The sequence below is a fragment of the Fukomys damarensis genome, unplaced genomic scaffold (assembly GCF_012274545.1).
Source record: "Fukomys damarensis isolate Sample0158 unplaced genomic scaffold, DMR_v1.0_HiC HiC_scaffold_8, whole genome shotgun sequence".
NCBI lineage: Eukaryota > Metazoa > Chordata > Mammalia > Rodentia > Bathyergidae > Fukomys > Fukomys damarensis.
Genome location: NW_022900920.1, coordinates 31,112,434 through 31,139,675, shown reverse-complemented (window position 1 = coordinate 31,139,675; position 27,242 = coordinate 31,112,434). Strand labels below are relative to the sequence as shown.

At 57.3% G+C, this 27,242-nt stretch overlaps 1 protein-coding gene across 1 annotated transcript in view; it reads right to left on the bottom strand.

Moving 5' to 3' along the window:
- The window catches only part of Sh3pxd2a (SH3 and PX domains 2A), a 132,780-nt gene that overhangs the window by 77,349 nt on the left and 28,189 nt on the right, over nucleotides 1-27,242 (bottom strand). Inside the window, exons 4-6 of the mRNA XM_033761246.1 lie at nucleotides 8,193-8,269; nucleotides 724-815; nucleotides 475-592 (exon numbers count right to left, since the gene is read on the bottom strand). Coding sequence (XP_033617137.1) covers nucleotides 475-592; nucleotides 724-815; nucleotides 8,193-8,269 — 287 coding nt within the window. The remainder of the gene's footprint in view (nucleotides 1-474; nucleotides 593-723; nucleotides 816-8,192; nucleotides 8,270-27,242) is intronic.

Here is a 27,242-nt window from a genome sequence, read left to right as displayed (position 1 = left end):
GTGCCCCTCCAGAAAGAGGCAGTGAACCTCTGTTGCCATGGTGAATTGGGGACCAGATGCTCTCATCCCTGCAAGGGCCAGGCTGTGCTCTGAGGCCTATGCTACAGTCCAGTCTGGCCCCACCTTCCTCAGGCAAGTGCTGACCACGCGCCCTAGCACGGCTGGGGTAGTCCCAGCGACCCCAATGTGTTTAGCATGATCTTGCTTTAGAGCTGGGAAAACAGAGGTGCAGAGGGGTCGAGGAAATGGTCAAAGATCACAGAAACTCATCAAGCACGGTCACACATGCTTGCAGTCCCAGCACTGGGGAGGCTGAAGCAAGAGGAAAACAAGTTTGAGACCAGAGTGGTCTACATACAAGTTCAAGGTCAGCTTGGATTACACATCAAACCCTGTCTCAAAAGTAAAACAAAACGACCGGAAAAGGTCACAGAGCCTTAGATAAGAACCCATGCTCCATGGTCACAGCCGCACATGAAACTGTGGGGCTGCTTTGAGGCTCCCCATCTCTCGGTCACTGCAGGCGCACACAGAAGGCCGCCACTGGCGCCGGAGCACAGGCCCGATTATTTTGCTGATGCAGACACAGAGACTGGACACAGACCACAGGCAGGGGCTGCCTTGGTGGCCCCACACTGCTGTCCTCGGTGCCCCTTCCCTGGCCGGCCTCCACCTGGGCCCACACCTGCCAAGCACACAGCACAGGCTTGAGCTGCTACTCACTCTTTTGGGGGGTTCACATCCTCAGGTCGGGCCTCAAAGAACCGAAAGACTTCATCGCACTGTGAAATGTAAGGGGGTAGTCGGATGAGTGCCTGGGGAAAGACAGGAACAAAGGGCATTAGTGGGACAAACCTGGGAACAGGAGGACTGAGTCAGCCAGGCTGGTGTGGTGCGGGGTTCAGGGACTGCCAACCACTCACCTGAAACACAAATCAATGCATGGGCCGGTCAGCCATTGAAACGATTCTCTACCCCCAACTAAAAAAGTCAACCACCCAATTAATCCATAAACCAACAAAACAGCTGAAGAAAGATCACTTAGCCAGCTGATTAGCCATCCAGCCAATAATTCAACCAACCCATCCTATCAGGCAGTCTGCAAACTGAACAGCCAACTACGAAAAACCAACGTCCACGCACAAACCCCAGGGCTCGGCCCTCGGCCCGGCCCTGCTCATTCTTTGTGAGCCCTGCAGGAGTCCCTCCTGCCCGCAGAGTGTGTCTGTTAAGGTTCTTATCCTAACAGTGTGAGGCCCCTCCTTCCAGCCTCCTGTTAGCCACAGTCTGGCCGCACCAGTCACATTCCCAAGACACTGGCTGCAGAACTGATTAGAAAATCACTGCTGCCAAGGACTGCAGGGCGCTGACAAGGCTGCCGAGCTGGGCAGGACCCGGAGATGGGCCGGTGCTCAGGAAGGAATCTCGGAAGCTAAGTTCCGAAGGTGGGTAAGACCTGGTGGAGGTGGGGCAGCAGCTGGGTGAAGATTGGTGTGGGCCAGGTGCACAGGGGATGGAGGTGGCAGGGCCCTGACTGGAGGTCTCCCTGGGCCACAAGGAGGAGGCTGGAGGTCAGAGCTCTTAGCAGAGTAGACACAAGCTGGCCAGCGGCCGTGCAGCTTTTGGGCAAGGAGAGAGGAGGGTGGTATTGTCCTCTTGGGAGTAACAGGCAAGGTGAGCCTGTCATGAAGGCAGGGAGGCTGCTGCTGGAAGAGAGGGACCGGGTAAGATGCCTTGTAGCAGGGCACAGGAGCCCCGGCCCGGCCACTCCCAAAGGATGGGCTGGAGGCGAGGGTGAGGCGGGGCTGGCCCCACTGCCTGGCTCCCCTCCTTTCAGCACAGAAGAGAATGCTGGGACACGGAGGGTCCACAGCCAGAGCAGGGTGGGGACAGTGGCAAGGGAACCAGGCTGGAACCAGGACAGGACGGAAGCTGGGACACAGACAGCACAGTGATGGCTTCTAAGGGGCCCCCAGTCCCTCAGCCCGGCCGCCACCCTAGGACCATCGTCGGGTGCAGAGTTCGGGGTCCTTCCTGTGTGGCCACCTTGGGATGGTCCCACCCCACACTGCAGGTGAAGGAACAGAGGCTTCTGGAGGGGGAAACAGGACACAAATGTCAGCCTCACATGAGTGTAGACTTCGGCCTGTTCTGCTGATTCTGTTCCGCTGACACTAAACAGGCACTCGTTGTTTAATACATGGAGGAGCCAGGCATGGTGGTGCATGCCTGTGATCCCAGCAGCCTGGGAGGCTGAGGCAGGAGGATCACAAGTTCAAGCACAGTGTGTGCCACTTAGCGACTCAGTGAGACTCTGTCTCAAAAATAAAAAGGGCTGGGAATGTGGCTCAGTGTAAATGAACAGGTGCATAGGGCTTTGGTGTCCAGAAGCCCAACATCCGCGAGTGGTGGGACACGAAAATGACGCAAATGAACGAGTGCGTGCCTGTGGTCTTAGGCAGCACTGACAGAATTAAAACACCGAGGAACAAGCCCTGGCTTCATCCTTCTCTGAGCTGCTCAGCGATTCAGGTGTATCACCCAGGCCGAGCCTCCTACCAGGCCCTGCTGATGCCAGGCTACACCCAGATGGCATAAGAGGAGGCCAGGCCTCAGCCAAGGAGCATCTGTGGCTCCCAGACCCTCCTCCAGAGCCCGAGGGCCCCGGGAGTCGGACGTCACATCCTGCCCACTCCAGGCTGCAGCGCCTCACTGGCCAAGCGCGAGAGCTTTTCAGGTGCGCTGGCAGGGCCGTGCCTGCTGTTATGGGTGGGGAGTCACTGAATCTTTCCCTGGGGAGGGCACCACTGTCCACACACTGGGCCAGGGTGCTGAAGTTAGGGGACGGGGTGTGAGACCACCAAGAAGAGCGACAGGATCCAAGCCCCAGGCTCAGAATGTGGGATGGGAGCGGCTTGTCCCTGAAAGGGTCAAATTTTCATTGAACTCATCTCTTCCTCATCAGGAAGGAGAGAAAGAAGCAGAAAAACTGAAGGAGACAAAGCGACGGCAGAAAGAGAGGGAGGGAGAAGGTGTGACCGAGGGAAGCCAACCCCGCCGCCTGTCAGGGGGACCTCTCCGGAGGCACAGGGAGGCGACACCAGGCAGGAGAGAGCCGGCGTCACCAGCCCGGAGCGCCAGAGCCCTTTCAGCTGGCACTGCCTCTCCCGGATGCGGCCCCTGACCCTGGTCATTTGGCACCGCCGGAACAGAGGGGCTCTTCATGCCGACAGAGAGCAGCGAGAGCCAGGGGTGCATGGGCCGAGGGCCTCAGACAAAGAGGGCTTTTGGGGACCGGCTGTGGCATCTTCAGTTAGCAGGGCCCACAGGCAGCAGTCTGGAGGGCTGTCCCGCCGTCAGGCGGGCGGCAGGCTCTTAGCTCAAGCAGCAGCCACTTCTGGCCCCAACGGCTGGCAGGAGAGGGTGGCGCTGAGCAGGCTGTGCCAGAACGACAGCCAGCATGGGACCCTCAACCGGCAGCTCTGGGAGAGTGAGGCAGGTTGGGCAGGGCACCCCAGGGCGTACCAGAAGTGGGGGCCGGGTGGGCGGGAGGACTCAGGCTGGAGTCCAGCTCTGTGTTCTCGGCCTGCGCAGGGCAGAGGCGTCCCTGCCTGCTCTGAGCCCTGCGCGTGGCCTCGGCCCCTGTCAGGGTGCCACATGCGGGGACAGCAGGAGGGCTCAGCACCCAAGGGCAGCAAGTTCAGGCTGAGCCTGGGAATGCGGTGACTCAGGGAGGCCTGTCCCAAGGGGGCGCCAGCCTGGTCTGGGGATCCTCGGGGGCACTAGCATATCGGGGCCTCCGAGGGGTCCTACAGGAACCCGGTGTAGGCCGGTTTACTGCAGCATCACCCCAGGAGCAGGTCTAACTGCCATTCCCTAGGAAGCAACTAAAGCCCAGAGGGGTTCAGCAACTCCCCAAGGCCATGCAGCTAGGAACAGCACAATTTCCATCCGGTGCTGGAGTTCAGACCCCTGCTCTGTCTGCCCAGCACGGTTCCATTCAGTTGTGTGACCATGACAACACCCCGTGGGTTAGAGGCATTCTGGGGGGCCTCCAGCTCTGGGATGCAGACAGCAGCACTTGGCCTGTTCTGTAGACAACTGGATGAGCCTTCTTCTGACAGGGCTCCCCCTAGGGGTTGGGCCTGCTGGCGCCAGGCTGGGGAAGGGCCAGAATGTGCACGACCTGGGTCCCCTTTGCTCTGCGATCCGGGTCGGGTAGGCAGGAGGGTACTGGAGAAATGGGCCAGGCCTAAACTGTTCTGAGTCTCCAGCTCCTGCCCTTGAGACGTCTCCTCCGCGACAGTGTCCTCGTGAGGACCACTCCAGTGGAAAGGCACAGGGGGCTGCGGTGTCTCTGAGCCTTGCGCTCAGACAACAGGGGAAGAGCAGCAGACAAAGGGCGGGACTCAGCCCCACTGTCGTCACCATCACCCTCTGAAGCCCCGAACTCTGTGGAGACTCGGTCCAGGGCAGGAGGCGGAGGCTTGCCTTCGGCAGAGCAGCCACAGATCCTCTTTCTGTGACAGCAAATGTTGCCCGCCTATAGCACTGCCAGTGTTACTTGGTAGGGCCCTTACAGGGACACCCAGCTGCCTTGTGCGCATGCGTGCGTGTGTGCATGTGTGTTGGGGCCACTGCAGTCCCGCCCGTGTTGCCTCCTGCTGTGTCCCCCACCCCAGCCCCTGCCCCAGCTGTTCTCCCCAGATCACCCATACCTGGAAAGCTGGGGTCTCCAGAGCTGCTTCTGCCATCACAGTCCCCCCAACCCGTCTTTCCCTATACTGGGAATTGAGTCCCGGGCCATGCACTGAGCCACATCCCTGACACTTTTGCATTTTGAGAAAGGACCTCCCCCCAAGACTGGCCAACTGCGCTGCAGGGGCTGGGAGAGGCAGGAACAAGGCTCGAGAGCCCACCGTGGGCCTGGCTGAGATGCTCCCAGGCCTCCTGCGAGGGCCCTAAGGAGCACAGGGAAAGATCTACTTCCTCCTGGGCTGGCAATGCCCTTCCTGGGTCTGCCAGAGGACGAGCTCTCAGGAGGCAAGATGAACACATTTCCTATGCCTCTGTCTCCCTCGTTAGCCACATTCCTGGCCCCAGCCACCCTCAGAGCCAGGGCCACAAGAGCAAGGTCACCCTCCAAGGGGCAGCCAGTGCTGGGTGGAGGAAATCCCACTGGACATGCATAGGCGGGATAGGGTTCCCTACCGTGCAGCTGCCTCAGCCTGCAATCGGGGAGTGGGGTAAGAGGTGTGAACCTGGGGGGTGCGGGGCAGAAGGAGACCCACAGCCTCTCGTGCCGCGCCCTCTGTGAAGCAAGTGTGCCAGGGACAGAGGAGCCTATGGGCCCGCTTCCCAGGCAGCAGAAAAGGCACTGGGAAACGAGGTGCAGGCTGAGCTGGCTGTCTTCACAGTCCTCCCTCACACGCACTCCTCCCTGTGGTAACTCATTTTATCCCCAGGAAAAACTGCAAACACAGGTGCCACCCACAGTAGCAGGGTAAACGGAGTCATATAGAAGACTGTTGGTCTGAAAGTCCTCGGCTTGTTGAGAACTATTAAATAGTAACCACACAACCCTGTTGCTCATTAAAGCACTCCACAGATTAAAGCAATGCCTTTGTAACCCTTCCCACAGACGCCTGGCCCCGAGGGCCACATGGCCACCCTGCAGGGGCTTGGTGAATTTTCCGTCATGCCCACCCAGTCTATTCCTTGTGTGCATTTACAGTTATCCTTGCTATTTCGGCTGAGGGACGGGCTGGCCGGTGAGGGCAGGCTGCCCAGAGCAGGGAGGTCCCCTGCACAGCCAGGCCCCCACATCTGAACACAGTGCAGGCTGCTCACAGCTCTAGGTGCAGCAGATGCCTGAGTCGGTACTGCCGAGCGGGCTCAGGCGAGCTGGACATGCAGGGGACAGAAACGAGGACTCCAGAGGCTCTGGGCAGGGTCCAAGGACAGGGATAGACAAGAGAAGCTGGCCACGGAGGGCAGGGGGACTCGTGCTCAGACAGGGCTATCTGGTGGCCGAGCTGTAAGACAGTGCTGGATGCAGTGACCACAGACAGCTGCTGGCTGGTCCCCCGGTCACCGTGAGGCCAGCAGGTTCTCAGACAATCAGCCACAGACCTCAGCTTTTTAGTGCAGCAGAATGAAAGGTCAGGCTGCGCGGCCCACCCCACTTCCGCCACATTCTCAGAGTCAATTCCTGCCCACGGATGGTGCAGAGCCCAGGCTCTGGGCAGTGCCACCTGTGCTAATCATGCTTTGTACAGGGCTCCTATGCTTGCAGACCACACGTGACGGCTCCCCCTGCAGTCCCCGAGCCCCCCGAATCAGGAGTCCTGGTCGACCCAACCCCTGGCGATAAGACACCATCAGCTTCCCCTGCCTCCGACCCTGGAGCCAATCAGATGCCTCGGGCTGCCTAGCTCTGGGTGGCAGAGACTGATTCAAGCTATAAATCCCAGCTGGAAAAAGGCTTCCTCCGGCCTTTGCCCCCTCCCTCCATTAGCTTTGCTCACCCATCTAAATTCTCGGGAAAGGAAGGAAGACAAATAAAAGCACAGGCAACAGCCATCAACTTAACTGGAAACAGTGAATGTCCTTTAGAGAGAAAGCTGATGCTGATCTGAAGAAGGGGCAGCCCATCAGCAGGCGCCCTTTCAGGAACGACTTGCAGGGAATTCACCCTTCCTGGCTTCCTTGGGGCTGGTGAGAGCCAGTTAATTAATTTAGCAGCTTGATTTAAATTTTTTTTTATTGCCAAGCATAATAATTCAGAATTACAAAATGTTAAAGTAGAAAGGGACCGGAAGAGGTAGCAGATCTATGTCAGGACAAAGCATTGCAGTGGTGCAAAGTCTCCCACCAGGCCCCCAAAAGACCTTCGTCTCTAACCTGCTTCTCAGATGGAGAAACGAGGTTGAAGAAGCAACGCCCAGGTAGGAAGTGCGGCCCTGGACTGCGACTCCCTCTTCTTGTTCTAACGCCTTAACGTGTGACCATGTACAATTCACACTCACCTCCCTGAGAATGTAAGGCGTGCTGGTTTTGTTAACTAGGAAATTCTACTTCTATCAAAGCCCGTGGTACACGGGAGCAATGATGTTAAATTACTGCTTTTATCCTTATTTGCTTATCTTTCTCGACCCTGGAACTTTTAACTTGCATTCATTCATTCATTCATTTTTGATGCTGGGGACTGAGCCCAGACCATGAGCATAGGAGGCCTAAGCCCCGCCACTGAAACACCTCTAGCTTTTTATTTTCGGTACTGGGAATCAAACTCAGGACCTTATGCTTGCGAGGCAGGTGCTGTGCCACTGAGCTGAATCCCCAGCCCTAGCTCTTTATTTGCTTTTAATGAAGCTTTTTTGTTTATTTAATACAAATGCTTTTGTCTTGTGATAATAACCCAGAGCGCTTGCCGAATGGCTACTCTGAAACACTTGCGTGGGCCTGGCACAGGTCAGTCCATTCCAGCCCTGCCACCCTCTGCTGGGTACTGTTCGCCTCCATACTGTAAGATATGACAACTGAGGCTCCAGGAATTATGTAACTTGCCCAAGTTCATGAAGCAAGTCAGGGTTTGAGCCCAGGCATTCTGGCCAGCCTGAGGCCATGCACCAAGAACACTGACCTCAGCTCCCAAGCTCAGCCCAGGGGGCCTAGGTGTCACGCAAAGCAGGACACCTGGGCTGTAGTTCATGACAATGCAATCACCTGCTGTGTCTGGGGGATGGGAGAGAACAGGAGAAGGAGATCATTTGCATCTATGAATATGCATTAACAAACATTTGCATCTATCCAGACTTATGTGAATAAAAGAATGTGCATTCCAGATGCCACTGAACTCAGAGTTGACTGCGACAGCTCAAAAGGAATTCAAAGAAATAGTTCAATAGCAAGCAAAACAGCACATACAAAAATCCCTTCAATAGGTCTAAACTTAGCTCCCAAGCTGGTAGAGGTGACTAAAATGGCATTTTGTAAACACGGACAGGTTCTGAAAGAAGCAGAGCTTAGCTGGGAACCCAAAGCCTTTGTGTCCCAGAGGGTGGCCCAGTCACAGATGAGCCCTCCCCAGGGGACACTCACTCACACCCTGCTGGCCGGACACCCAGGCCTCAGGAGGGTGTTAGGCAGAGAGATGGGCACCTGCGTCCCTCCTCAGCCCAGCCACTTACCCGGCAGTACTCGTCAATGGGCTTCAGCCGCTTCACAGCTACATCCCGGATGTGGCTTCTGCGGAAGAGGATCTTGCCTGGAAGAGAGATTCCCATGAGCTGGGCGAGTCTGGCTAAATGTCCCAGGGATGCCCTCATTCGCCTTCCCCTCGGCTTCCGCATCTTAGCCACCCACTGTCCGCTACAGCCTCTGCCCCATCAACAAACCCAAACCCAAGAGAGGAATGAATAGTCACCTCTACTGGGGGGCAGGAGGCGCCCGAGGCCGAGGGCCCAGGGCCTCTCTGTGGAGGCTGCCATCTTGGGCTTCTATGAACAGCTTGGCCAAGTCACCTTGATCGGGTCTAAAGCAGGACCAGTGCCGGAGGGAGGTGTGGCTCCTACATGACCTCACAAGTAAAGTGCAGCCCAGCCCACATGCTATGTTTTATTTTCAGGCCCATCCTTCCTTGAGAAATCAGCATTCATTTCTGCCAGCCAGGCAGGAATTCTGATTCTTACTTAGTCTAGGTGGGTGGCTATTTCCAGGGCAGGCACAAGCCCAGGCCAAGGGATTGTGGCTGCCCCAGCCTGGCTGTTCTCGGCTGCTCTGTACACAGTGGCCAGCCAGGCTCGTACCTCTCTCTACAGATACGGGCCAGCCTTGCAGGAAATGCCAGCCCTCTGCCCTTCCCAGCAGGCCTTCTGTGCTGGCCACATTCAGTCAGGATAAACACATCGATGTGTGTTCCTTTCCAGCCTGTTAGAGTCTAAACTGGTTGGTCTGATGTTCAAAGCCTCACACAATTGACACTCCTGTGTCCCGCGGCCATCAGCATCCCCTTTCAGAAGGCATTCTAGGCGCACTGGTTGAGCCGGGAGTGCTTTTCTTCTCTCCAGAAGCACAGTATCCCCTCCTTGGGCACTCGCTGCAGTCCACTGACCCTTCACCGGATCCGCGGATCCTGGTGCGTGAGGAAGTGCCCAGCCAGAGCCGTCACACGTGTGCGGTCCTAGTCCACTCTCTGGAGAAAGCTCCTTAACTCGCAATCCTCGTGGTCCATTAAGGTCCAACATGCACATAGTGTCATCAGCCAGAGCCACAGTGACTGGCTGAGGGTATGGAGAGGCTCTCCTCTGGGCCAATGAAGGTCAGTCCTGGGGCCTCTTCCAGGGTTGCTCACTGGCCTGACGGAAGTCTGGCGCCTCTAGTGGCCAACTTTGTTATTGCTTGAGAAGGAAGAAGCGCTTGGCACAAGGTAAAGTATTCAATAAATGCTTCTCCAATGATGTAACAGCCGAGCCAAGAGAGGGTAGGAGCAGATTCCCTTGACATCTTTTCAGCAGCTGGATATAGCTGTTCCTGAACCCAAGGTCATCCCAGTGCTTTTCTTTTCTTTTTTTGTTTTAAGACAGGGTCTCACTATGTAGTTGAGACTGACCTGGAACTCACTATGTAGCTGGGCTGGTCTCGAACTCACAGCAATCCCCCTGCCTCAGCCTCCCGAGCTGGGATTACAGACGTGCATCACCATGCCCGGCTCTATCCCAGTGCTTTTCATTTGTGAAAAACAATAAAATTGTCTCATTTGTTTAAATTAGTTGGAGGAGCCGTTTCATCGCCGCATTGAAGGGGTCTTTGTTAGCATCATTTCCATTGTTCGTGTGTAAACATGCAGGCCGCACGGCGCCCCACTTGGCTGCTTCCGCCACGGTCCACGTGAAATATAAGCAAGGTCTAGAAACGCGGATCTGTCTGTGGTGATTTCTGCTGGCGTGACCCCGAGAGTATCCTTGGGGAGAGGGAGGCTGAGGCGGGGCAGCGAGCGGACAGTTACTGAGGAGTTTACTCAGCTGGCTGGGGACTCTAGGAGGATGCACAGCGTCCCTCGGGGTGTGAGCCTGGGGCTGGGTGGGAGACCAGTGTTCACCTACCCATGTCCCACTCCCCGCCAGCGCTGCCGGCTACTGTGCTCCTGCCGGTGGGACAAAGCTCTCGGGGAGACGCTGCTTTCCGGGTGAGCAGCCTTTGGCAGGCAGAAAGGAATGGACAGGAGTTGGGCGGACACAAAAGCAGCTGCTGCAGCCACCGCGACCTCCTCGCCGCCACAGTGCAGACACCAGCCCTGCCCGGTCAGACCGTGGACACCGAAGGGCACCACGTGCGGCCTGCAGCCTGCTCCTCCTTCTGCCCATACTGCACATGGCTCAGCCACTGTCCCCGTGTCTCCTCCTTGTTCTCTCCCTCCCTTGGGCTCCCTGGAGCCAGAGAGCCGGCCACCCTCCCCGAGACAGACTCCACTGTGCCAGGACAAGCGCTCCACCAGGCGCCCGGGGAGGGGAGATAAAAGAGATTTATCAGGACCCTGGAGACGCTGCTTTCGTGGGCGCACATGTCCCAGATTTGGCGTTCCTAGCCTTTTTCGGATGCCTGTCGCTCTACTGCCTGCACACCCGGGAACAGTGTCAAAGCAAACCCTCATCAGGCCTCGCCAGAAGTGGGAGTCGGGGCCCTCCAGTGGAGCCAGCTGTTTGCCAGGAGCCGGGGACCTAGACCCAGGGACACCACAGCCAAAGCTTGAAGGACTGATGAGGGACAGGGGACGCCAAGGGAGCGCACCATCCTGAGGGGTAGAGGCACGAAGGGAAAACTCTCGAGGCCTCTGTGAGGTGCAGAAGTTCCAAGAAGGGAGGCATGGGTGGAGTGCAGGGTGGGGGCTCCCTGGCTCCTCGCCACACTGGCTCTGAGCACGGCCCTGGCGCCCTACACCCATTGTCTCAGAGGGAGCCCCAGGCCCTAGAGTGACGCCTTCCCACCCCCTCCACAGGACTGGGGCCTGCTGCTCAGGTGTGTGGTCAGCGGAAGATTCCTGCTGGAGTCCTGATGGGAGCAGAGCTTCGGGGGGCTGTGGGACAGTCAGCCAGTGGGGGACAGGGTGGGAAGGGCTCTCCACCTAGACTTCTTGTGAGGAATCCAAACAGCACACAGAAAGCCATACTGGGGACCGAATTAAAAGGGAGAGAGCAAGGAGGAGGCGGAAGGAAATGCTCACCGAGACAGCCGAGGTCACAGGGCACTAAAGGCCTCTTATAAAGCCAGGCAGATGCTCCAGTAACATGACAAGCATCGTAAGGCAGGTTACACACAGGCGGACTTAGCTCATTCCTGGACATGGAGAAGAGAGCTGCGAGCCGGGCAACATCTGGGCATCAAGCTGGGGCCCTTCTCCTGCCACTTGGGGCTGGGCTCAGAGGAGCAGGGCCCATAGGTGAGAATGCTGGGTTCAAGTCCTGCCTGGGCCCCAGGCGGGCAGTGTGACCTTGCAGCCGTGCCCTGCAGGGACCTCAGGTTCTCATCTGGAACCTGGCTCTGTGCTGCTACCTCTGAGCCCCAACACCGCTTCCCTGTGGGTGGTGGGCTTCAGGGGGCGGAGGAGGAAGAGGAGTGGTAGCAACAGCTAAGGGCACGCTGCATGCAGGCTCCCGCCAAGAGCTTCCTGTTGGCCTCGAGGAATCCTCCCAGCTCCCGGAGACCAGGACATCGTCCAGGGGCGATGGCCATGCAGGAAGGTTGAAGCTGTCCACAGTCACAGCTATTTCCAGCTCAGAGAGCCATGGCGATGACTCCAGGGAGTTCTCTGGGCTCAGACCACGAGAGCTCTTACAGCCAGGAGGACCACCTGGGATTGTATTCGCTAAGTGGGGGACAGGAGAGCAGCAAACTCCCTAGCGAACCACGGCCTCCAGGGCTTTCTGGGAAAAGCGTTACATGGGACCCTGAGAGAGGCAGGGCGAGAGCCTTCAGGAGCAGAAACAGCAGACACAGCACGCTGGCAGGGAGGCTGTCCTAGCCAAAGAGAGTTCTCGGCGATCTAGGTACACATCCTCACGCAGGTGAGCACCTGCATGGACCAGGGTGTAAGACGCACTGGCGGCCGGCGATAGGACAGGGCTAGCCTTGGAACCTCTTGCTTTGATCAGGCTGATCTATTCCTGGCAGGTGCTCCTCTCCAAGAGACACCACAGTATCTATGCACGTATGTGTAAAGCCCTCTTCCCTGCCTCTTCTGCCACCTGGGATGCCATTCATTCTCCAAAGACGCCCATCCACCTACCCATCCATCCTTTCACCCTTCCTTCAGAAGCAGGAGTGGGGCCTGGCAGATTGGCCGGGGAGGTGGGCTTGACCCGTTAACTGCAAAGTCTCAGGATGCACATGCGGGACAGTTCCCAAAGCCCCGCACGTGTGACCAGTCAGAGACTGCTATCTTTCATTCTTCTCTCGAGAAGTCGGGCAGGTTTTTGATAGGATGGCCTAGACCTGACGTCAGCCTGAGGAGTGGGGGTACAAAAGGACAGCCGCCTTGAGCTCTCCGCGACTGCGTTCTCTTTCATAACAGTTCACTCTCCCTCCATAGAGTACTTACTTTCCCATTTTTACTTGGCCCAAACTTGCTCTCCAGAGCGAGTTTCTCTTCCTGCCTTTAATAGATGTAAAACCTAACTACCTTTTGTACTTGTTTTGTCCAATTCTTTGTTCAAGACAAAAAGAACCTAGACGCCACTTTGGAAGGAGACTCCAACACCCCGAACCCAGTAACGTCTCCTCCACCCGTGCAGGCCGCTGGCCAGCATCCACCGTGGCTCCATCTGCTGGTCCGTGCGGGGCCGACCTGGTGGGGCCAGGAGCTCTGGGTTTGCCCCAGCAGCGCTGCGGTGAACAGCACAAGCGGGGTTTTGCTCTCACGGCGTCCACATGCTTTTGGAGAGGGTGAGCATGCAGAAAGACTGCACACTTTCACAGACAGGGAGTAGCTCGGCTACACATGCTTGAGCGCTCCCGATAGCTACACAGGGACTAAAGCAGGGTAATGTGAGGCGGGGTGCCCAGAGGGTGGGGATTCAGAGTGGTCAGAGAAGACTGAGGGTCACTGGACCCTGAGAGGTGGAGGATCTGAGGCAGGGTGCAGCTGGAGAGAACAGGAACGGCCTAGAGTCCGTGTAGGGACCCAGAAGCCACGGCAGAGGGTCGTTTGACTCATGCTCTCGGCCTGCCCGCCCAGCTCCTTCCCGTCCTTAAGGTGCAGATTCCCTGCCGCCTCCTCCGGGAAGCCTTCCTGGAAGCCCACCTCACCCGCCTTGGCCAGCCTGCAGGACCCTGGGCGATTACCACTCATCCCCTCTCCCTCGCTATCCTGGAGGATTTGGTAGGATGCCCCTTTCTGGGCCCCCTTTCAGGGCAGCAGTCCTTGTGAGACAGCAGACGGGGTGTGGCTAGACGGGCTGGGGAGAGGGGTGGTGGGATCCCAGGATCTACAGGATCTACGCAGTGCCGGCTCTCAGGACCCCGTGCACGGGACTTCTCATGGGCTCCCTAGAGATGCAAATGTCATAAAGGACACAGAGGCTGCGAGGGATCTGCTGTCATGACTCTTCACGGCAGCCCGCCCTGTGTCTCCTAGGCCCAGGTGTACTTTTATTTTTGCTTTTATCTTTTCCTCTCCTTTGTTCGGCTCCCTAACCCCTTCGCCCCTTGGTTTTCAAATAAACCTTGGCACCGTTTCTTGGTTTGTCTCATTCAATCCTTGTTCAAGGGGAGAAGGATCTGGAGTACGTCTAAGGGGTGAGCATTTCTAAAGGAAGTTGCCTGGTAACCCCTGGGCTCAGGGAGGCCAGCTCTGCCCAGGGGCACTGGCCTCCGAGGGTGTGGATGCTTCCAACCTGCTCTGCTCAGTGAGGCCCAGAGAGCCAGGAGGACCAAGGGGGCCTTTCTCAGAAATAAGGGAGAGGCCCCGGAGGCCCACAGGTACACAGCACAGTGTCCTTCAGGACGCTGTTCCTGCCCTTTGGGTTGGGTCTGAGGACGCAGGAGAGGATGTGTGCTGGTCTCCCAGTGTCCACTCTGCCACCCACCAGTGCCCAGGCCACTCCCTCCTCTCCCTGGCCCTGTGTGCACGCTGCCCTTTCCAGGATCCCAGCTCCCGTGGTCTCTGCCCGGCTCTTCCCTTCCAGGCTGTAGATCTCCATGTAGTGAAATGCTGCCCTCCCAGGAGGCCTGGCTTCTCCCAGCTCCTCGCCGGCCTGGACTTCTTCCCTCCCAGGCTTCGCCACCATCTGCAGTGATCTCAGTGATGGCCCGGTGTGGGGTTCCCACAGCACAGGACTCGGAGTTCCGAGGTCAGTGACAAGGTTCCTGGCACCCCAGAGCCAGTGTGTGCTGAAGGTGCCTGTCTCCTCCATACACAGGTGCTCTTGGGGTCCCGGCAGATGGAGCTCACCCACACAGGGGCTGTGGCTGGGGTGGACTCACCCTGTAGGCCAGACACAGCGGGGCTGGAGCTGGTTAGTGGAGCCCAGAGCTGGCACTGGGGCCAAGGCAGCCCGTACCATGTGGCCGTGGGCGTGGCGGGCAGTGGCTCAGCACCCTCCCGTGGGAGCCCAGGGATAAAGGGCCCATTCAACCGGGCGGCCCCAGTCCTCCCTGCCCGAGCTGCCCTCAGGAAAGGGGGTGCAGTGAGGCTGGGCAGAGCTTTCTGGAGCCCTTCCCTGCGGCACAGCCTGCAGGTGGGGGCTGGACCAGGTGCACAGAGACCCCCGCCTCACGGACGAGGGGCTTTGGGGCAGGTGGTGGCTGTCTCAGCTCAACCAGGACTTGATGCTTGGATGCAGAAGAAAATCCCCTCTAGGTGTAGGGCCAGGGAAAATGGGCACAACCGCAGGCTGGGCCAGCTAGACAGGGGGCACTCTGCCTGTCCACCTGGATGGACGCCGTCCCCTGAGCTTCAGCTCTGTCAGTAGAACTGAGCCCAGACAGCCAACTCTGCCCAGCCACATCCCACCAGCATTTTCCAGGGCTCCACCTCCCGTCTACCGCTTTAGACAAAATGCACTAAGCACTTGGTGCGTGCAAAGCCCTGCGCCGTGTATTTTCCATCTACCCCCGTACCGATCTGCACAACCTGTGAGATAGATATGGGTATGGTTGATACTCCCATTCCACGGATGGGTGCACGAAGGTCAGACACCCGAGTGACCTGCCCAAGGTCCCTCACTACCGAGTGGCGGAGCCGGGATTTGCAGTCCTGCTCCTCAGGCAGACTGAAAGCACTTCACCCTTCACTCCTCTGCTTATCCCGCCTTTCCCTGCACCCAGGCTCGCCTGTATCTCCTTGCCTGCCTTCCCCGGGAGGAAATCTCAGCACCGCCTCAGCCCCACGAGTGAGTCACTCACTGTGACCCTCGCAAATGCCAGGGGTGGGAAGTGACGGTGACCAGTGCAGACACGGTCCCTGCCCGCCCAGAATACGTGGGCCGTGGGTGCTGAGCTGCCGAGTATCTGACTTGATGGGGTAGGTGGGAGGTGAGCCGGGTACAGGAAGTAGGAAGGACATTCAGGCTGAGGGAGGAGTCTGAGCACAGGTCCAGAGACCAGGGGGCCCAGCACAACTGGGCAGTGAAACAAGCTCGGTGTGGCTGGATAGTGGGGTGTGTGTGTGTGTCAGGGTGCCAGCAGGTCACCAGGGTATGGGTTGTGGGGTGCAAGAAGAAAAAGAACAGTGGCAGAGTGGATTTTCGGGGCTAACCAGAGCAAAGTAAAGCACAAAAGTTGCATGTTCAGAAACACCCAAGTTACTGGACCTTCAAGGCCAAGGGGCTTGATTTTTCCCTGCAAGGACCTCAGTCCAGCCTGAGCGCTTCTTTCTCCAGCCCTTGGCCAGGGGTTTGGGGCTGGGGAGCAACCAGGCCCAGCTACTGGTTTGCATAACCCACACCCTGTGGTCTCACTGCTGTCTGCACAGCCCACACAGATCCCAGGGGTGAAACCCAGGAGACCCCAGAGGCACTCGCACCTTTCTGAGGCCGAAGCTGCCCTCAGAAGCCTGGCTCTGGGTGACATGTGCCTCTGCTCTTCCAGGTCCTGCTGTCCAGAGCTCTGACTAGGACGTCCTCCCCAGCTCCAGAACAGCCTCGCTGGAAAGGGCTGGTCTGCGGGCACTGACAGTGGGGCTTACAAGGCCAGGTTAAAGACACGGGGCCTCGTCTGAGCTCTCCTGCATTGTGCACACCGAGGGAGGCTGAGCCAGCTCACGAGGACCCCCAGGCAGCCCTGGGGAGAGGACCACACACAAGGAACTGAGGCCTCCTGTCACCAGCCAACACCACTGTGCCACGCACAGGTGCCAGCTGCCTCACGACTCTGCTGAGCCCACACTTAGCCCGCAGACTCATGAGACTCTGCATCCAAATCACCCAGCCGAGTGGCACCTGAACGCCTGGCCCACAAGAATTGTGAGAGATACTAGGTCTATGTTTTAGCTGCCAAATTCACTGACAAATACACACAGCACAGCTCACAGGAAGGCCGCATTTCCCTGGATTTCCTGTCAGAGATATTTGGGGGTGCAAGTTGCAAACGCTGATTCCTGGGATTTGCCCAGTCCCCCTAAATGAGAACGGAGGGGCAGGAGCAGAGTGAGCACCACTGATCCTCAGGCCCTCAAGGGTGAGCTGTGCGGCACTGACCTAACTCAACCTCCAGGGCTGGAGCGGCTGAGAGCCCCGGGGTCGCTGAGGCAGCGCAGACCTGGGACCCAGGCGCGACCCCCAGCACAGGGCTCTTTCTGCCTGCCCGCTCTCTTGTCTGAGGGGCAAAGGCTTCCTCTCCTTAACTTCTGTCACATTCTATCAGCACACCCCAAAATGTGGGCCCGCTGCTGAGCAGGTTGGGGTGCTGGGCCACACAGGGAAGGGCACAGCTGTAAGCCAAGTCCGAAAAGGTACTTTCTCTCCCCACCCAGCTGCCTCAGCTCCGTTTCCCCAGCCATCCTCCAGGCAGTGTCTGAGCTGGGGATGTGGCTCAGTGGTGCTGCACCTGCCTGGCAAGCACAAGGTCTTGAGTTTGATCCCTGGCGCATGAGTGCGCGTACACACACACACACGCACACACACACGTGACATGCACACATGCACACACAAGTAGTGTCTGCACAGCTAAGATGGTGAAGGAAAGTAGTGCGGGAAACCAGCGCCCAGCAGGCAGGAATAACAATCCCACTCTCACGTGTGCAGCACCCAGGGGAGACCCCTACGCGAGGTCACCTCACGTAGTCACCTCAGCGAGTCACCTCTGCAGACTGCGAGGCAGGCAGGCCTGGTGCCTGTTCAGTCATTCATGCCGCACACGTGCTCAGGAGCTCCGATGTGCCAGGCAGTTCCCGGGGCACAGGAGCATGCAGACGTGATTCTCTTTAATAAACGTGTATAAAGGGTTACTAAGTGCTAGGCACTGCCCAACACCGTAGATCCCTCGGTTCCTCTCCCCAGTTAACAGGAGCCTCGGGCACAGGGAGGGTAAGTAGCCTGCCCTAGTTAGACAGCCACTAAAGGGGCAGTTTGGGGATTCAGACCTAGAAAATCCTGCCCTCGGCTTCGTGCTCTCCATCAAGACAAAATTAAGACACAGCGCCTGCTCATCACCGTCCCGGCTTTCCAAATCCCATGACCAGGGGTAAGAAACTACAGCCCAGAGTAACTTCCGGCTGTCCCTGTGTCACACAGTGCTGGACTCGTGCTGAGTCTACTGCACAAAGAAGGTCGAGCGAGTGATGTGTGTGAAGGCAACAGACAGGCGGGTGTCCCTGGAGCCCACAGACGGCTTCTCCAGCCCCACCAGCAAGCTGGAAGCATCCCGAGAGATCCCCAAGCCACTCGCCACCCAGGCCCCACAGACTGCGACCGTCTGCTGCCTGGCCGGTCTTCATGCCTCCAGATATTCTGGGGCACTAGTATTTATAGGCCACATTTCTGTTTATGTTTTCACAGAATTCCTGCTAACCCTAGCCACTTTCCCAAAAGAAACTTAGAAAGAGGAGGATAAGAATTCTTTTACCAAGTAATCCAGGGGCAAAGGTGAAGGTCAAAGTCTTGGCTGTGTGCACTCTTTCAGCAGGAGCCCTTTGGGGGACAGAGGGCAGGACAAGGGGGCTTTTTACGCCTTCCACAGGAAATGGGGTGGGCGGAACGTGGGTGGAGAAGGGCACAAAGCCGGCCTTATACAGAGGCAGCCGCATTCTGCCATGCGGTGGGGTGTGAGGAAGGCCTGGAGACCCCTGTGCCCTGAAATGCTTTCTCTTTTGCGTAGTATTCCATCACTGGACAGTTGTCATTCCTGGGGTCACAACAGCTTTTAGAGTACAAAGTGCCGGCACTATAAGAAACCAGATAGGATCAGGTCCAATCCTCATACTTCAAGGATGGGGAGGCTCTGGCTGGGACCGGCCAGGATGAAGTTGAAACACTGCAGTACAACGCATGCCATCTCCATGCTGGAAGAGGTGGTGTCGGACACAGTAAAGAAACCCGAGGTCCTCCTCCTCCAAGCGTTAGGGTGGACAGGTAAACTGTGAGGTGCTTCCGAGGTTCTATCTAGTGTCCCAAGTGAAAACTTTCGTGATTTCATGGCACACAGAAAAACAAAAGTGAAGCCAGGCTTCTTCGTCTTCATTTTTAGCCCCAGTTGAACAGTGGTTTAGAAAACTGAAGTCGTCAGTCCACGCTTCCTTTAGGAGCAGGCTAGGGCCAGCCTTCCCGGAGTTCCTCAGGTCCTCCAGGCCGGGTTACTGCAATCCCAGCACTGGCCACTGGGTGGCTAGTGGAGGACAGGTAGGCCGAAAGAAGGTAACTTAGCAAAACAAAACAAAGCAAAACAAACCCGGAATCCACAAGACTACTGTGGGAACGTGACTGCATTGAAAAGACCAATCAACTCCTAAATGATATATTTAAAAATATTATTTAAAACTTAAAAAAGCAACTTTTAAAGAAATGTAAACAGCCTAGTGCACGGAGGTGTGCTCTCTGGTCAGTGCCGGTTTGCAGGGAGCGCCTCCAGGACAGGTGGAACAGGGACCAATGGCTTGGCTCAGACGTGGGGTGGCCTGGGTTTGAAGATGCCTTGCACCACACTGGTTGATGCCCGGGCAAGCCCCACACCCCTCCTGGCCCATGAATCTTCATCAGAAAAATGGGTTTATTGACACTAAATTAGATAATACACATATGAAAGAAATCCTGTGTCCAATTCCTGGCAGAAGTACATGCTAGATACACTCCTTTGGCAGAACTTTCCTGTCCTCTACAACTGTTTCATCTGTTAACCTTCCAGGCTCTGCATCTTTTCCCCTAGAGCCAATTCACCAAGTCACCTCCTAGGCCCCAGACTCATGCTCTGAGCACTATTCTGCTATCCGCAGCAGTAAGAAGCCTTTTCATTAAAGCAAGAGTCCCCCAACCACTGGGTCCCCCTGAAGCCATCCCCCAACTACCAACTATTAAACTCATACATTCACTTTTCAGCCCAGAAACAAGAGGCCAGGAGTGTTCCCTGGTTCCCAAATTGCCAGCCGCTCCCTTATTTCACCACCCCCACCCCCTGGGGCGGGCTCCCTTATTTGGATGCTCAGACCTGCAGTATTTATTTTGTACAGATGAGCAAAGAGGCTCTGTTAAAATCTCAGTTTATTCTTCTGCCTTACACATCTTGTCTGAATCTCCTTAAGAACCTGTTCCCCTCCAAATGTACACTGTAACGGATGCCAGGTCACCTTTGCTGTCTCCGAGGCTCGTGGGCCTGGATCTCTGTTCTCCAGTCAGAGATTCCTCAAGTTCAAACCTTGGTGATCTCCTTGGCCTCCAACCTCCCCATCTTGAAAGGGAGGAGAGGCCACGCTCTGACTCACACCTGACAGAGGACAGGGCCCGGGGCCGGGCTCCCTCCCACTTAGGCCATGCTGCTACTTGTGCGCCTGTTCCACCGCACACAGGATGCCAGAAACGGGCAGCTCAGGTGTGTGTGCGGGTGGGAGGCCCCGGTGCTGGCCTCCCCAGTTACTGTGGAAAAGCTGTCTTCCCTGCACCTCTATGTGGGCTCAGAAATGGCTCTGCCATGCAGGTTTACTGGTTTGTGTACATGCCCGGAACATCCCAAAGACACACCCTGCCGATGGGTCTTGAAACAGCCCTTCTCAAACCTGTCTGGGCTCTTAAAACACAGGCTGCAAACCACAGGCCTAGGGTGTCAGCATTTCCAACGAGCTGCAGGCCACCTCCCAGGCTGCTGACACACAGACCATGTCATGAGCCGTGAGCCGGCCTGGAAGGGCCCTTGCTGGCCGAGAGGATTCCGCAGGCTGCATGGCACTGTGACAGCTCACTGTGACGCACAGCGCGGACACCGGAGACCATGCTCAGCCTCACCTGCAGGTGCTGACCGCGTGTCACCGCGGACGCTCCCATGGTGCTCTCTGTTCCCAGAGGAGGCTGTGATGGAGATGCGGGCCCAGGTCCCGCCCCCAGGAACAGGCTGGGTCAGGACTGGACCTCCCGCGCACTAGATCTACAGCTTCCAGGGCTGAAATACAGTGTAGCACTTACACTTTCCTCCTGGAAAAAGCAGTACTTTGAGTCAGACAAACAGCACCAAGCAGATCTACACCATCTATACGATCCCGAAGCCAGCGCTGGGGCCCTCCTCTGATCAGAGAGGGAAGGAATTCTCCCTGATCCCGCCTGCTCTCCCTGAGTCTTTCCACTTTCATTTTACTGAGGCAGAATCTGGGCCCTTGTGTTCTGGCTGGGGAGGAACAGAAAGGTGACCTTTTCTCCCACCCTGGCTTCCCTGGCCTGTGGAGCGTTGCCCAGCCATCCTGGCCCCGAGAGGCCCTGCTGGCCCACCCTGCTCTCCCCTCTGGCTTCCTCCCTGCCTTCTGAGGGTATATTCAGGCAAACAGACCCCGTCTCAGGCCCCTCAGGCCATGTGTGTTCTGCAGGCTGGGCACCGTGGCATCCCAGGGCCTCCTCCATGGACGTCAGGCCCTGGGCACCAGGGTCAGGATGGAAGGAGGTGCTGCCTGGTGCCAGTCGCCCTGGATGGCATCAGTTCAGATGAGCTGGAGGCCTCGAAGGGCCAGCGCGTGCCTGCAGGAAGAGCTCTGGCTGGACTCTGGCTGGCCGCCGGGGTCCTGTCTTGGACAGCAGCAGAGACACTGGAGATTTGTCACCAGGGCCCCTCGCTCCCTCTCAATGGATGTCAGTGTTCTCCCTCTGCCCGTCCCCCAACTAAGCTTGGGCCTAGAAGCCAGAGTGCCTAATGTCTGGGGGCTCCTGGGCCAGGAGAGTGTCCCACAAAGCACCTTTCATGCACTCCAAAGGCCACAGCAACCTCAGGGAAGAGGAAGGAAGCCATTTCTTTTGTTACCAGGGGTGGAGTCCAGAAGCAGCAGCTGGGGCCGGTGCTGTGGCCCTGGCTCCTCCCCACACATCTGTGGGTGCTGTCCCTCTCCCACCCACCACCCCAGCCCCCCACTGTTCCCCCAAAGACACATCTATGGTCTGCCAGCTTCCCTCAAACCGCTGCCAGCCTAGGCTTAGCTCCCTTGCTCTCACAGGCCTCAGCGGCCTCTGGCTGGCTCCTCACATCCTACCTGAACAGGTCAGCCCAAGGGATCCTTTCAAACAGGAAATCTGTCCCGTGGGGCCCGGCCTAAAACATCTCACTGCAGAGATAAGTCCTCACCCCTTAGTGCAGCTCCTGAGAAGCTGTGCGGCCTGGCCCTATTATGGTCACATCCAGAATGTCCCCCAGATCTCGCTGTGCTGAAGGCTTAATCCACTGAGGCTTTCGCAGCCCAACTGGATGAACCAGGTCCCTGGGAGTATGGCTTTGAAGTACAGATCCCTTTTCTAGCCCCTTGTCTCTGCTTCCTAGTGGCTGTGAGGGGAGCAGCTCCCCAAAGCCTTGCCTGGCCTTCTACCATGATGGTTCTTCCTCATTACAGGCCTCACAGCGATGGAACCAGGTGACCATGGACTGACGCCCTGGAAACCACGAACTGCAGTGCACCGTTCCTCCTGTAGGCTGTTCTTCTCAGGTATCTTATCCCAGAGACAGCAAGCTGACTAACACGGCCTACTCCCCCCGCTTGTGCCTTGCATGGCCCCACACTACAAACTCATGCCTGCTTGGGCTCCTGGGCTTCTCACAGGCCCCACGAGGCCCAGAGCCTTCTAACCTCCTCCTACTTCTGCTGTCCTTCTGCCCTTTCCCCTCTTCCCGGACTGCCCGCCATCTACATGGGGGCCATCTGCTGACAGCATCCCTCCCAGGGACACTGGCAGGTAACCGTCTTCTCTACACACAGGATGACAGGGTTGGGTCTTGTGAAAGGACACTGGACACTGGGTAAGGAAACGACTTATTTCCAGCGGGAAGGACTGGTGGGAAGGATATAAGCATTACAGGGACCTGAATCCACGCCTGCTGCCTTCTGGAGACTTTGCCAACATCAAAGCAATCTCCAGCTGCTCTCCTTTAACTTTTTCAGCTCCAGAGATCAGCAGCAGATAAAACTAGAACCCAGGACTCTGGAGTGCCTCCCAGGCCAAGGCACATTTCCTATGTTAAATCACACAGCTGCAGGGACGGAAGACAGATGTGCATTTCTGCTCGGCTCAGGGCTGCTCGGGGAAGATGCCCTAGACCACGCCACGCACGGCTGAGAGCGTGGCAGGCCTTCAGGAGGTGGACTCAGAATTCTCTCCAGACAGGGAAGGCACATGCAAGCTGGCTCTTTCCTGGTCCTGCAGTGCGGAGATGACTTGGAGGTGGGGCTTGGGGCCGACACACACTGGCTTGCAGGATTAAGAAGGCCCCAGTGTGGTTGCCTCCTGCAGAACTTCATGCCCCTGAGACCTTTGAGGCTGGGGTCTCTGCAATGAGACCGTGAGGTCTGTCCAGCACGGCTTGGCACCTTTCCCACCTCTCAGCCCAGGTCATTAACTCCTGAGAAACAAGCTCCCTGCTGCTTCAAGTTATAGGCACGGAAGGTGCAGCCAGGAAGAAGGGCGGCCAGAGCTGAATCGCACAGGCGCAGACAGAGGAGCGAAGCCAAATCCATCCCGCGCAGTCACTGGGGAGCGAGGCGCCAGCCCCTCCCTTTGCCGCTCAGCACTGAACCGTGATTAACCCGAGTGACTCGTAGGCAGGGGACACTGGCGGCCACGGGCACGTGGGCTGCATGCACAGGTGGAGCCGGCTCCCTCTCTCCGGGTGGCTTTGCCATCCAGCCCTGCTTCGAAGCTCCTTGGTGCCGGCTCCCGCCGGTCCAGTTCTCCCTGTGGCCACCCAGCCCCTCCTGGCTCCACACACTCTGCTGTCCGCCCCATGCCTCCTCAGCCTCACTCAGGTCCTTGCTGTCCTCTCGGCAGGCAACCCTGCTCCCTAACTCCCCACACCTGGCTCAGCTCGGAGGTCACCTCTGCAGGGAGCCACTTCTGGCCCCAGAATTTCAGACGTCCTGTGCCGCCATTTCATTGGCCGCACGACTCCATGCTTTTTCTTTCAGGCCCTGATCACCACTGGAAGTCGCTCACCTGCTTGCCTTCTGGGTTCCCTACCGGAAGGGAAGCTTCCTGAGAACACGGCCTGGCCTCAGCCACATCACGAGTGCCCACAGCAGGGCCTGGCACGTGGCGGGCTCTCAGTATGCACCTGAGGCCGGGCAGTACTCAGAGTGGGCTGCTGAAAGTGGCCCCAGATTACAGAGCAGGAGGGTGCATTTTTAGGGTGGGAGCTGTAATTATAGCAAGAGAAGATGCAGCACTTCCAGGGGAGGTTGGAGGGAAACCACGCAGGCCTATGATCTTGTCGGTTTTTGAAAGCCCCAGCCTCACCAGCTTCTCTGCCACACATGAGTTTGTCTTTTTCTGCCGTCCCAGGTTACCAGGGGGGCCCAGAAACCTCCCACCCCATCCCCCGCTTGGGGCCTGGAGCCTCTGCCTTCCCCACAGCTCCTGGGCCCCCCGGGGAGGGCTTTCTCAGGCTGGCGCAGGACAGGCCAACAGAAACACCTACTGCTCTCCCCACGCCACAGACAGCTCTGCTAAAGCCATCCCTCCCCCTGCTTCCTTTGGTGTTGAACAAACACCGGGTCTCTGTGCAGGGAGAGGAAGGCCCTGGGGAAGGCGCAGTTCACAGGGCACCTCCCACAAGCAGCCCCCAACTGCCTCTTGATTAAGGGGCTGGGATGCAAATGGGAGGGAGCCAATAAAAAGAACCAAGCAAGCCTGCTGCCTCCAAATCACCCTCAGAGCCAGAAGGGTCACCAGGCTGCCTGCAGGATGTTCTCCCTGAGCATGCTGGCTGCTGACTGACTCACGGACCCAGGAATACCTACAGCTCTGGGTAGGGTCAGCTCAGCCCTGAGGAGGAGCGAGGAGGCGCTCTGTGAAGCCCACACAGAGACCCAGAAGGCTTGCGCAGGGCACAGTCCCCTCCATGGCCTTGGTGGAGTGAGTCTGGCTCTTTCTGCCCCGCTGCCTGGCTGCTGACGTCCCCGTGCCTGTTCTCAGCTGTCTGCTTTTCGTATCAGCAGCTGCACACCCTACTTCACTCTGTAATGACCACTTCCTCCTGGGGAGCCTTCCCGGGCCAGCAAACTCGAGATACACAGGAAATCCACTCCAATCCCAGGATGGGTAACAGGAGATGGATTTTCCACAATGGTCTTTTAAAACAAGGCAGAAAGTTCCATGTAAACAGTAGGCTGCCCTGAGAGGATGTTGACCCCACCACGCTTGGCCCAATATCTGAAAGAAATTCATTTCTGCCCCTCCCGCACTTCCTCAAAGCAAGCGGTCCTAGAATGCACCAGATTCCCTAGTGAGGCAGTCCTCCCCGGACTACCAGCAAACAGACTTAGGAGAGGGGTCTTGCCCTGGGGCAAGCAGCAGGTCTGTGTTCGGCCTCAGGCGAGCAGAGCGTCCCTCTCTGCAGTAGCGGAGCAGGTTTGCTTCTTGCCCCTTATAAAAGGTGTGGGCTCCCCGAGACCCGGGTCCCACCCCGCTACTGTAACCCACTGTGTCTTCAGGTGCTCATCTGACCCCACCTGTCACTCCGTGGAGTGGAGGCCATGCGGACGGGGAAAATGTGCGGAGGCTCACGCTGCCCCTGCGCTGTAATAAAGTCGTCCGTCTGGAGGAGATGGGGCTGCTGGGGAAGCGGGAGGAAGGGGAAGGCGCAAGGGAGTGGGCAGGGTCCAGCTGTCGTGTGCACGTACAGATTTATGAAATGAAGCTCTTTAGTCTGTATAACTAAGATGCACTAATAAAATTTTTAAAAATTCTTTCCCCTCTGACCCGAGTCATGTTTCCTGTGGCATCCATGACATCATGCTATGCTAACTTAAGTGGCTTGCACAGTGGGCAAAATCTGTGTCCATTCACTATTCCTGAACAGTGCTACTCCTAGGCCTGCCCACTGGGATCAAGGGAACTGCCTGATGGCCAAGCTCTAGGTCTACCTTGTTTTCAGCAAAGCATGTAAGGATGCTCCTTACGTTTTTAAAACAAACACAATCTAAGGAACAGAATCCCAGTCAGGGCAGCTGAAAGATGACATAACTTGTGCCAAAGAGCCAAATCAGTACAGAAGATTTCAGAAATGTGCCTCTGTGTTTAGCAAATTTCACCCACGCTTGCTTTCTTGTTGGAGGTAGGAAAGCCAAGCAGCCTGGCGCGGGCCTGAGCTGCCCAGGACTACTGTGAAGCCACAGCCGGCATGCCTGTTTAACAGCACCCGCCATCCCATAACGTAAGGATGGTGCCTGGGCCTGCGCTCTAGTTACTGACTTGAGCCAGCATCAGTCTGGCCTGGCTAACATCCACTGAGGGTAAAGGTGGCAGTGACTGACCTCTCTCTCCTTCCAGTGGGCGTAAGGCCACCCAGCTCTCTGCTGGTGCAGTTGCAGAGAAGGAATGTAGCATGCCTGGTACTTTTGTAACATCTTGCCAATCTATAATTATTTCAAAATAAAAGGTTAAAACATGTTGTGATTTAGGAAATCACATAGCCAATCTTGGTAGATGAAGATTAACATAACTAAATAAAGACACTGCTCCGAAAGCCTTGGGAGCTGTCTTATTTTTAATCCTATCAAAACAATAACACACTAAATTGTTTAACTGGAAAAAAAAAGTCCAATTCCTCGGTAACCATGACCTTAGCTACTCAGTGGAATGAGAAAGGGCTCCCAGGCACCTGAGTCTGCACAGGGTTCAGGTGCCCCCCCCCCGCAGAGCTCTCCTGGTGCATGAGGCGTGATGACAGCCAGAGGAGGGGCTGTGGGCGCTCGGTCTCAGGTCCCCACCTTGGAGTGTACCAGAGGCGGGGTGGGGGCACAGACACAGCAGTGCTACGGTGGGCTGCGGCACTCTCCAGCTCAGGGAAGACACGGGGTCGGATGGGAGGACGGCGTCTCTGCCGCTTACTGGCTAAGCAGTGGTGGCGAGTGACTCGACTTCTCTCTGAGGAGGGGACTGGAGCGAGGGTGTGCGGATGGCTAGCACAAAGCCAGGGGTCTGCACGTGACGCAGACCGCTCCACAGGGCTCCACACGGCTCTGGCCACGTGTCCATCCCCACGGCAGAAGTGGGCAAGAAGGACCTGGCCTCAAAGGGCGGCTGCAAAGGTTAGCCACAGGTGGTGCCCCCACCCTTTCATAAGGTGGGGTCTGGAGGCGGGGCCGGGAGGAAGTCCCTCCCTGGCCCTGCAGCTGCCACACTCCCCAGGTGTCCAGGCCCTGGGGAACCTCAGCCCCGGCGGGTGGGATGCCCGACTGGAGTTGTGTCTCCCACGTGGGCTCCACAACGTCTCCTCACTCCTCCTGTGAGCTCCGTGGGCCTCACAGCGGCTTGTGATTCAGGCAGTCTTCAACCCCAGGGCCTGAAAAGCACGTTCCAGCCCTGTTGCAAACAACTCAGGGGCCGCTAAAGGCCATTGCCCGGTCAAACCCTGGTGTGATTGGCATGCAAATGCCAGTCACTGCACTGGGTCCCCTACCACCTTGTTGGGTGTCCAGCCCTCTCCCTGCCCCAGTACCATGCACGACACCCTTTGTATTCCCCAAGAGCACTGGGCACTATCTGGGTCAGATTCTCTGGAGAAGGAGGCTCCACTTCCCCCGACAGCTTGACCTGAACGTGGGCCATCCCTACCTAGACAGCATCTAGATAGAG